We start from the raw sequence: 11,781 nt of genomic DNA, 5'->3' as shown, positions 1-11,781 counted from the left end.
GGGGCGGGGGCGCGCTCTGGCTCTTAAAGGAGCCGCGCCGGCGGAGGGAGCAGCTGCCGGCGGACCCGATGGGTACCCGGCTTGTGGGCACGCTGCGGCCTTACGCTTATAACCCCTCCCCCATCTTGCTGGCGCCCGATCGCTGACACCCTCTCCTCGCCTCTTAATCCCCACGCGAGTCTCGCCAGGCCCCGGGCGGAGAAGGGCTGTGGACCCGGAGTCTCTCCGCCAACGCGCGTCTCCCGCAGTAGCCTGCAAACAGTTAAAAATGATGCAGCAGAAATGCAGTTGCTGTTGCCTTGCCAGGCCTTGCGGGAATTTCTTTAAAACATCGCCCCCATCCATTATTTATGTATTCGTGGGAGTGTGGTTTTGTAACCAGTTCAGAAGAGTTAAAACAAAAACGCCACCGCAGGAAAGGGGTGTGCAGCGAATGGGGCCGAGGAAGGCCTGGGTGACCGTGGGCATCTGACTGCGGCCGGGGTCTCGGGCGACACCTGCCCTCGCCCGGGAGACCGGGGAGGACTCGGCGGGTCCGGTGTGGCAGTGAGGGAGGGAGAGGGACCGCGGGCAGGAACGGGTCACCCTGCACCCCACCTTGGGCCCACAGCGGGTCATCATCTGGTTATTCGGCAGAAGCCGCCTTCGCGGTCATATCTGTGTTTTCCGATTCCCAGCACCCCTCCCGGCCCCCCGACCCGGCCGCGTCCCTCTCCCCGCCCGCAGCTGCGCGAAGCTTCCGCCATTGCTCTGGGGAGCCCAGACCCCAGCTTCCTACTTGGGGAGGGGCGGGGGATCGAGCTGGGGCTGTCCGGGAATGGACACGAAAAATAGCCCCGCCGCGCAAAACGCTCCACTTTTTAAATGTTGAAATTACTTGAACTTTATTTCCCATTATGTTAGTAGTCTTGTTCTTTGTAAAACAATTTTTAAAAATACAGATAAAAAAGCAACTGTCCATAACTCCCATAAAACCATTGTTAACATCTTCACCAATCTTCCAGCCTCTGCTTTATGCCTACATGAACTTACGTACACCTGTGTACGTCTGTGTATATATATGTATATACATACACATTGTAGATTTGATTTTTTAACAAAATGGGATCACGCTATTCACACTGTTCTGGAATCTGCTTTTCTCCCTTAATGCTATAAAGTGGACATCTTTCAGTGTCATTAAATACAGATTTCCCCATCCTTCCAGTGACCACCTTGGGGTTGAGATGGGGTTGGGAGGAATGGGGATTGTGAAGAGTCAGGGTTGTATCTTGTGAACATCAATGGCTCATTAGGAAAGATTTTTACACTTCTGTGCTACGATGCCAATTCTTGGGTTTCAAATCCACCATATCAAAATGTTAGTCTTTTCCTCCTGGCAGATTTGTCCAACTACTACCTTGAAAGAAATCCCTCTCCTCACTTAAAATAAGTATGTTCTAGGAAAACACCTATTTGCTGGCCAGCCCAAGGTGAGCTGCTGTGGTAAAAATAGAAATGTCCTCCTGGGAGATGTGGGTGGTGGTGGATGGGCAGGCGAGTGGAGTGGGTATGGGAGTGTGTGTGTTTGGGCTGAGGGAGACATGCGGGCGATGAAGCAGGTGATTTCACTTGTTGATTCATTCAGCAGTGTTTGTGAGCCCTTGTGAAGCACCAGGCTTTGTGTTAAACCATCAGGAAACAAAAGCGCCCCAGGCTGAGGAGTTCTCAGTGGAGTGAAAAGGCACAGTGTGACTAATGCTAGAATAAAAGTGTAGGAGTTTCGTGTTGCTGCTGTCACAAATTAACACAAGCTCAGTGGCTTAAAATGACTCAAATTTGTTAGCTGATGACTCTGGAGGTGGAAAGTCCCAAATCAGTGTTACTGGGCCCAAGTGAAGGTATCCTTAGGGCTGGTCCCTTTTCGGAGGCTGGAGGAGAGTGTCTGTTCCATGCCTCATCCAGCTTCTAAATGTTGCTGGCATTTCTTGGCTCATGACTTCATCACTCAAATCTCTGTTTCTACGATCCCTTTGCTCACTTCCTGCCTCTTTCTTTCTTTTTCTTTTCTTTTTCTTTTTGTTTTTTGTTTCGTTTTGTTTTTGATATGGAGTCTTGCTCTGTCACCCAGGTGGGAGTGCAGTGGCACAATCTCGGCTCACTGCACCCTCTGCCTCCCGGGTTCAAACAATTCTCCCTGTCTCAGCCTCCCGAGCAGCTGGGATTACAGGCATACGCCACCACACCCGGCTAATTTTTGTATTTAATAGAGATGGGGATTTCACCATGTTAGCCAGGCTGGTCTCGAACTCCTGACCTCAAGTAATCCGCCCGCCTCAGCCTCCCAAAGTACTGGGATTACAGGCGTGAGCTACCACATCTGGCTTCTGCCTCTTTCTTATAAGGACGCTTGTGATTACATTGGGTCTGCCCAAATAATTGAGAATGATCTTTCCATCTCAACCTCCTTAACTTAATCAGATCTGCAAAGACCCTCTTACCATAGGGTAACGTGGATGGTAAGTAAGGTATCCTATCCACAGGTTCTGGGGGCTAGGGCATGGACATCTTTGGGGAAGGCATTGTAAGCTTACCATAAGAGTCTGAACAGGATGTCTTGGGGGTGGACATGGGGGAGCAACCTACTGCCTGGAGGTGAGACTGGGAGGCCTTCTCAGAGGTGGAGACCTCTGATTTGGGGCTGGAAAGACAAATGGGAATTGGCCTATGAGTGAAGAATGGGAAGGGTGTCCTGGGTGGATGTGTCAGCTTGAACAACAGAACACATCAGAGCCTGAGAGTGTGTTTTGGGGATGGGAAAGAAGTCTGCTATGGCCTGGGTTGGTGCAGTACGGCAGAGGATGGCGGTGGAAAGATGGGTTGGGCCTAACTTGGGAAGCGCCTTGAATGCTGGATAGGTTTGGACGTTGCCTCGGGCAGTGGGAAGTGTGAGGGAGTTTTTTGAGTAGAGGAGGGACGTGATCAGATGAAGTGGGAATGCGGGCAGCCAGGCTTGGGTCCCTTTTCTTTTGGTAAGCGTATGATGTTGTCCAGGTCCTTTTCTCCTCTCTGGATCTTAGTTTTTCAACTTCAAAAATGGGGGAGGAACTGGCCCTTTTTAGTGCTCTACGACATTTTTTGGCAGATGACTTTGTTTTTTTTTTTTTTGGAGATGGAGTCTCGCTTTGTTGCCCAGGCTGGAGTACAGTGGTGTATCTTGGCTCACTACAACCTCCGCCTCCCAGGTTCAAGTGATTTGTCCTGCCTTGGCCTCCTGAGTAGCTGGGACTATAGGCACATGCCACCATGCCAGGCTAATTTTTGTATTTTTAGTAGAGACACGGTTTCACTACGTTGGTCAGACTGGTCTCAAACTCCTGACCTCGTGATCTGCCCGCCTTGGCCTCTCACAGTGCTGGGATTACAGGCGTGAGCCACTGCGACCGGCTGCAGGTGACTGTTTTGAAAATCTGTTCTTTTCAAGTCATTCCAAAATTTCGGAGAGATTTATGGACCTCTCACATGCCCTTCCCTTGTTTATGAGCCCCTGGAGAAGATAGTCTCTATGCTATGAGAAAAAAATCCCCTCTACCTCTGACAGTCTGTAGTTCTGAGGTTTGGTAGAACATCATGAAGGAAAAAAATTGATCTCTTAGCCTGTGGGACTTGTTGCCCAGACAGACGGCAAATCAGTTTCCTATGAAATTGTGAACCAAAACTATATGAGACAAATGTCAATCAATTTAGAAAGTTTATTTTGCCAAGGTTAAGGACGTGCCTGGGACACAGCCTCAGGAGGTCCTGATGACATGTACCCAAGGTGATAGGGGTGTAGCTTGGTTTTATACATTTTAGGGAGATATGAGACATCAATCAGCACTTTTTTTTTTTTTTTTTTTTTGAGACAGAGTCTCGCTCTGTCGCCCAGGCTGGAGTGCAGTGGCGCGATCTCCGCTCACTGCAAGCTCCGCTTCCCGGGTTCATGCCATTCTCCTGCCTCAGCCTCCCGAGTAGCTGGGACTACAGGTGTCTGCCACCACGCCCGGCTAATTTTTTGTATTTTTAGTAGAGACGGGGTTTCACCGTGTCCAGGATGGTCTCGATCTCCTGACCTTGTGATCTGCCTGCCTCGGCCTCCCAAAGTGCTGGGATTACAGGCGTGAACCACTGTGCCCGGCCCAATCAGCACATTTAAGATGTACGTGGGGTTCAGTCTGGAAAGACGGGACAACTTGAAGTGAGGGTTTCCAGGTCATAGGTAGGTAAGAGACAAAAGCTTGTATTATTTTGAGTCTGATCAGCCTTTCACTGAATACACAATTTACATGTGAGGAGGGGTAGAGGAAGAGTCACTTATGCCTCAGCCTGTCTCACTGAATCTGCGTTTTTACATAAGCGACAGGCCAGAGGAAGCAATCAAATATGCATTCGTCTCAGGTGAGAAGAGGGGTGGCTTTGAGTTCTGTCCTTGTCCCACCATCTGTGAAGAGAAACTATCAATTTACATTGCCAAGGCGAAATTCAACACAATGGTTTCAGGGTGAAGATCTTGAGGCCCACATGGAAATTCCTTGGGGGCAAACTGTGAAGGAGATATGTAGTTTTTTAATCTTTGTAGCTATCTTATTTAGGGAAAAAATGGGAGCCAAGTTTACCTGATGCAGTCCCCAGCTTGACTTAGTGATTTTTGGGGTTCAATTTTCAACCCCAAGAAAGGCAACAACTTTCTTTCTTTCTTTTTTTGAGACGGAGTCTCACTCTGTCGCCCAGGCTGGAGTGCAGTGGCGCCATCTCAGCTCATTGCAAGCTCTGCCTCCCGGGTTCACGCCATTCTCCTGCCTCAGCCTCTCGAGTAGCTGGGAATACAGGTACCCACTGCCACGCCCGGCTAATTTTTTGTATTTTTAGTAGAAACGGGGTTTCACCGTGTTAGCCAGGATGGTCTCAATCTCCTGACCTTGTGATCCACCCGCCTCGGCCTCCCAAAGTGCTGGGATTACAGGCGTGAGCCACCGCGCCCGGCCAACAACTTCCTTTTCGGCTTCGTGATTTGGGGGTCCTGAGACTTACCTTCCTTTCATCAAAAAAAGTCTGTAGTACAACAAACAAAAATTTAGTGGCTTAAAACGCAATAATCTATTATCTCTCATGATTCTGTGTTTGACGGGCACCTTGGATGGTCCTCTTTCCTGCTCTTGTGTAGGGTAACTGGTGTGGCCACAGTCACAGACAAGGCCAAGGCTTCACGCATACGTCTGGAGTGATAGTACTGGATGCTGACTGGGCTTCTCTCTCCTCCTGGTCTCTTATCATTCATAGTCTAGTTTAAGCTTCCTTACGTGGTTCCAGGAGTCACATAAGGTGAGAGACACACAAAGCCTCTTAAGGTCTTGCCTTGGAAGTTACACAACGTTGCTCCCACTGCATTCTATTGGTCAAAGCAAGTCACAAGGTATGGTGAGCAGATTTCAAGGCCACCAAGGTTCCTGCCTCCCCCAACCCCGTGTACATGCCCTATATAATCCCCTCCCTTTGAGCATGAGAGGGACTTAAGGAATGTGTTGGGATTTTGCTCCCATGATTAGGTTATATTGATTAAACAGGCTGGGCGTGGTGGCTCCTGCCTGTAATCCCAGCACTTTGGTAGGCCAAGGTGGGTGGATCACCTGAGGTCGGGAGTTTGAGACCAGCCTGGCCGATATGGTGAAACCCCATCTCTACTAAAAATACAAAAATTAGCCGGGCGTGGTGGTGGACACCTGTAATCCCAGCTACTCGGGAAGCTGAGGCAGGAGAATCACTCGAACCTGGGAGACGGAGGTTGCAGTAAGCCAAGATTGTGCCACTGCACTCTAGCCTGGGCGACAGAGCAAGACTCTGTCTCAAAAACAAAAACAAACAAACAGGGTTTTGTAGACATCATTAAGGTCCTTTCAGTTGACTTTTACTTATTCAAAAGGGAGTTTATCTTGGTCTAACCTAATCAGGTGAGCTCTTTGAAAGACAGTCCAGGCCTCTCCCAAGGGGAAAGGTTGGAAGCAGCAGAATCACTCTCCTGTTGACTTTGAAGAGGCAAGAGCTGCCATGTTGGAGGGGGCCGTGTGGCAGGAATGGTGGTGGGTGGTTTCCAGGAGCTGGGGACCGCAGTCCTACAATCACAGGGATCTGAATTCTGTGACTAGCCACTGAGCTTGGAGGAGAACCCTGAGTTTTCAGATGAGGATGTGGCGCCAGCTGACACCTGGATTTCAGCCTGTGAGACCCTGAGGAGAGACTCCAGTGAAGCTGTGCCTGGACTTCTGACCCACAGAAACTGAAACGATAAAGGGGTATTGCTTTAAGCAATTAGTGGTAGAGCATAGCAAACTAATATATCAGGCCAGCCCAGATTCAGGAACAGGGAAAGAGACTCCATGCCTGGATGGGAGGAGTGGCAAGGTCACACTGAAAAGGGGACGCACAGCTATTATTGTAATAACTGACCTCAAGGGTCCCTAGTTGGCACATAGCTCATGCTTAAAGCTGATGGGATCCCTGGGGCAGACACTCCTTTCACAAAGGCACCTGCAGAATTCTGAGCATCTTACCTTATGTGACTTCTGCCAGTTGGGTGTGGTTGGGACTCATGGGCTATGCCTCCATGTCCCTAGCATCAGACCCATGTGAGTGCCTCATAAATGTCTGTGGGACAAATCAAGGAATGAAGGTGCTGAACTGGGCTTTCCAGGTATGGAGAGTGAGGCCTTTGCCAAACAGGGTTTGTCTGCACCTGGGGCAAGGAGGGTCTCAGGGATGGGAGGAGGTAGCTTTGTCCCAGGCTTCGACTGTCAGCCTGGCATGGTTGAGGCACAGAGTCTCTTAAGGCTGTGGACAGTGTCAGAATTGGGAAAGAGTGCTTCAGCTCCCGTCTTATTGAAGATCTATCCAAGTCCACTTTCCAGAATGGACTGTCCTCTCCCTGATGCCAGGAGTCAGTGCCTTGAGCTTGGAACCACAGGCCACAGGCCTTCATTCTGTCCCTGATTTGAGATCCTGGAGTGCTGGGGTGTGGGTTAGAATGTGGAGGGTGTAGCATCATCTGGACGTTTAACTCAACAGAGAGTCAACTCTGCACTTGTCTGCATCATTTAGAAAATGTAAAATGATATTCTGCAGATGTCCTTATCACTATATACTGTACATTGCTGCAACTCAACCCATTATGTGATTGTCTTAGTCACATGTAAGCGACTTATTAAAGAACTGTTCCCAGGGGAGATTGCTAAGGGAATGAGTGAAGCAAGATAGGAAAGGCAGGGAAGCAAGCAGAGAGCAAGGCGTCGAGCTAAAGTCCTGCAGTGGGTAGCCCCAGCCTCACCCCTCAGGGGATCCGGAAAGTAAGTTATTCCTCAATATTTGCCCCCACCCACCAGACCCTGGTTACAGGCTGCAGGGCAAGGGTGGGGGGAATGTTGATCCCCCAGACACATGCTGCTTTCTGCCTCTGTGTGCAAAGTGGCTTCAGTACCCTGAGGATGGCCTTTGGAAGGAGAGCTATAGATGCTGGCTGCTGGAGGAAAGGCACATGGGTGGGCTTGGGTGTACATAGAACAGGGACCCCTGGGGATCCGAGCAGGGAACAGATGTTACTGTGGAGGGTTGAGGCACAGCAGCTGAGTATGGTACTTTATAGGCTCTGTAAACTCCAAGCTGCTCCCACCCCAGGCCCTTGGTCCTTGCTGTTCTCTCTGCCTAGAACAGTCCCATCTTCTCCCAGGGCTGGCACGGTGGCTTCTTCAGTTCTTTCAATCTCTGCTCAGACATCACCTCTTCAGAAAGATTTCCTCTGATGACCTTATGTAAAGGAGCCGCAACTCCTACCCACCACCCTCTCTTCCCGTAGATGGGAAAGGAAAATGCAAACTCAGGACCCAAATTCACTATCTTCCAGATATGTCCCTGACCTTGGCAAAATAAGCTTCTCGATTGCTCGAGGCCTGTCTCAGACACTTTTTGGTTTACAATGTCTATTTTTTTTCCCCTGGTCCTTAACACTATCTGGCATTGTAGGAATGGTTTGTTTAATGTGAACCATTTATTTAACGCCTGACTCCCTCACTAGACACCAGGATCCACAGCGGCAGGGACTTTGCCCATCTGGTTCCCACTTTCTCTCCAGTGCTAGCACAGGGCCCTGCACACAGTGTGTATCCTATATATATACACACACATATATATATATATTTTCAATTAATATTTGTTGGATGTGCCATTGAAGGGCCTGTTAAGAGTAATTTTGACCATATAACATGTATAGGGATTCAGGCCCAGCAACTGCTCACTGCGTCTCTCTCCCCCTCCCTGCAATGGGCTCTGGGAATGCAAAGTAGAAAAGATGGGATTCCTGCCCTGGAGGAACTGAGATGCACGGACAGATGGATGTGCACACGGATGAATTTCAGCGGTGCAACTTTTCATCATCAACTTCTCTGAGCCTCAGTGTTCTTCATCTGTAAAATGGAGATAATCATTCCTATCTTGTAGGATTATCGTAAGGACGACAACATACGATATATATCAGCATCCGCAACTGTGTTGGGCACACAGCAAGTCTGCAATGGTGGAAGTGTATGTTTATCTATGCCCTGAGCCAGGTTATACCTCAAGAGAGATGAACATCACACCCCTATCCCCACGACACACACACACACAACGTATACACTTACATATTTTTCTTTCACTGAAAGTATATTGGACCAATTCTAGAAATTGAAGCTATATTGGCCAAAAATAACAACAGCTAACACTTTGTATAGAACTCCTTATAGGGCTCATTCCTGTAATCCCACCACTTTGGGAGGCTGAGGCAGGAGGATCATTTGAGGTCAGGAGTTTGAGACCTGCCTGGCCAACGTGGTAAAACCCCGTCTCTACCAAAAAAAATACAAAAATTAGCTTGGTATGGTGGTGGGCACCTGTAATCCCAGCTATTCGGGAGGCTGAGGCAGGAGACTGTCTCGAACCTGGGAGGTGGAGGTTGCAGTGAGCCAAGACCGCGCCACTGCACTCTAGCCTGGGCAGCAAGAGTGAAACTCTGTCTCAAAAAGAAAGAAAAAAAAAAGAGCTCATTATGTTTCAAGGACTCTTCTGAGAGCTTTACATTCAGTATTAATAATTTATTTTATTGATTTTTTCTTCTTTTCTATCTCTACCTGATCAGAGAAAAGGTATTAATAATTTGATCTCAAAAGGATCCTACGAGGTGGATGCTGTTATTCCATTTTACTATTGAGGATACTGACTTTCTACCAAATGTGGAAGACTCAGAGATGAATGAAACTTTCATTCTTCCATTTAATGCCCTTCCCTTATCTCTTCCTGCTGCCCAACGAGACCAGCCACGTGATGCTATTTGACCTAGGAAGCTGTGGACAAAGAACAAGAGACGAGAGTTCAAGGGACAGTGTGAGCTCCAAAGAATAGAAACATGTAGAGTTCCTTCTGAAACGTTGCGCTGTGAAATTCTGTGCCTCTGAAGACAGGCTCGCTATTTTTAGAAAGAGGGCAGCAGAGTTGTTGGAAATATGCCCGAATACGGTCATGATTGGGCAAGGGACACGGGAAACGCCAATTTTGGCAAAGGGATTATTTGGAAGTGCAGTTCTGACCAAGTCATTCCTCTGTTTAAGATGTTTCAACATTGAAGGAGCCAAAACCTCTCAGTGGCTCTTGCTGTCTCTAGAGGAAGCCTGAGCTCTCTTTCTCGTGGCAGAGCGGCTCTTCCCCATGTCCCTACGTCCTGTACCCTCAACCTGCACACCTTCTTCCTTGGGTGTCTTTGAACCACCTGCTGTTCCAGGGTGGTCCCCGCTTTTCCACACATCTGTACCTTCACCAGGGATGCACCTGTACATCTTTCGAAACTCAGTTCTGGGGTCTCCTGTATGAAGCCATATCTGGCCCTCTCAGGTAGAACTGGGAGAACGGCCTTCCTTTGCCCCATTTGGGTGTGTATAGAGTGTCAAGAACACAGGAGAGTTCTTCCTGGTGACTTACCACCTTCCTGCAAAGCATGAGCTCCCTGAGCGCAGGGCCCCCTGTGCCTCCGGTTCATTGGACAGGGCCTGACACTAGGTAGCCAGTCAAGTAATATTTACTGGGCTTCAATCATATGCTTGTACTATTCTAGGAGCTGGGGACATGGCAGAGAACAAGACGGACAGAGTCCCTGCCCTCAAGAGTCTTGGATTCTTATGGGGGCAGCAGACAGACAAAAACACACAAGACAAGATGATTTCAAGTCAGATACGTGTTGTGAAGAGGCTGAATAGGGTTGCACGGTGGAGAGGAACAGGAGAGGAATGGGTGCGGTGCTCGGCAGGGTGGCTAGGGCCGGGCTGTAGAGCAGCCACATCTGAGATGAGACCCACACCAGGAAAAGGAGCCGGCTGCATAGATCTGGGAGAGGAGCTTTCCTAGCAAAAGGCCCTGAGGCAGGGACACACCTGGCATATCTGAGGGACAGAAGGAAGCCAGTGGGGCTGGAGCCGAGTGGACACAGAGAGTGAGGTCAGCGAGGGAGGCAGGGCCCTGCAGGCCGTGGAGGAGAGCCTGGGCCTTGATCCAAGTACAGGGAGGAGGCCCCCGGTGACAACTCACTGCAGAGGCGAAGGGGCCTGGCACAGCAAGCTGGATGCAGAGGCTGAGCCCTGGGTGAGGTTCCGAGGGCCAAGAGGCAGATGCATCTCCAATCTGCTGCAATGCAGCCTCCTCGATGTATATTCAGAGAGGCAACAGGCTGTACCTTAAAACGGAAAGAGCTAGAAACTCCATGCCTGGATACCGTCTCACAGACGGGTGCACAAGACAGAGGGAGCCATTGCCCTCTAGTCTGCTAGTTACTTAGGGCTTCTCTACAAAGACACTTGGAAATACGATGATTTAAAGAAGAGTGTTTCTTTCTTTCTTCCACGGCAGTCTGGCTTGTCAGGCCAGGGGCCCCCAGCAAGGTCTGCGGGACTGACGAGGGGTGGCCAAGGCCACGGTGGGAAAACTGACACCTGGGCAATTGCAGATAAAATCCAGGGGCGCTTCTGGCTCCCGCGGGCCCCTCGCCTGGACACCTCTTTCCAGGGAATGTGAAGCAGATGAGAAGAGATGCAAAGCTCTGGTGTGATGTCTTTCATCTCTCAGCTCTGTGCCAACTTGTTCTCTTCCTGCTCTTCCTGTTTTGCTGGGAAACAGGTTTTTTTTTTTGTTTTTTTTTTCCTTCCAACTACATTTCAGTGGTTTAGGGGGAATGCTAGTTTCTCCAGATTCTTTTTTGCTTTAAGGAAAGGTTAGGGCACCCTGACAGGGGGGTGCTGGGAGGCTGGTGCTCGCTTGGATTCCATTCTGCCAGTTCTTTCTTTTCTTTCTGTCTTTTTTTTTTTTTTTTTTTAATGGCGTTTTGCTCTTGTCGCCCTGGCTGGAGTACAATGGCGCTCACTGCAACTCCGCCTCCTGGATTGAAGCACTTCTCCTGCTTCAGCCTCCTGAGTAGCTGGGATTACAAGTGACTGCCACCATGCCTGGCTAATTTTTGTATTTTTAGTGGAGATGGGGTTTTGCCATGTTGGCCAGACTGGTCTCGAACTCCTGACCTCAAGTGATCTGCCCGCCTTGGCCTCCCAAAGTGCTGGGATTACAGGCGTGAACCACCGCGCCCAGCCCCATTCTGCCAGTTCTGCTGAACTGTGTGGACTCTTGCCCTGGAGCAGAGGGCTGGCATATGGCCGGAGAAGGCTGGCCACTGACCCGTGCTGCTGACCGCCTGCCCTCCCC

At 49.6% G+C, this 11,781-nt stretch overlaps 1 protein-coding gene across 1 annotated transcript in view; it reads right to left on the bottom strand.

The window, feature by feature from the left end:
- Window positions 1–11,781, bottom strand: part of NPTXR (neuronal pentraxin receptor) — a 95,941-nt gene that overhangs the window by 59,212 nt on the left and 24,948 nt on the right. The window contains exons 2-3 of the mRNA XM_011979124.1: window positions 498–597; window positions 105–252 (exon numbers count right to left, since the gene is read on the bottom strand). Of these exons, the coding sequence (XP_011834514.1) occupies window positions 105–252; window positions 498–597 (248 nt within the window). The remainder of the gene's footprint in view (window positions 1–104; window positions 253–497; window positions 598–11,781) is intronic.

This window comes from Mandrillus leucophaeus, unplaced genomic scaffold (genome assembly GCF_000951045.1).
Source record: "Mandrillus leucophaeus isolate KB7577 unplaced genomic scaffold, Mleu.le_1.0 Scaffold2, whole genome shotgun sequence".
Classification (NCBI taxonomy): Eukaryota; Metazoa; Chordata; class Mammalia; order Primates; family Cercopithecidae; genus Mandrillus; species Mandrillus leucophaeus.
The sequence above is the reverse complement of the archived record's forward strand: the minus strand, read 5'-3'. Positions and strand labels throughout refer to the sequence as shown.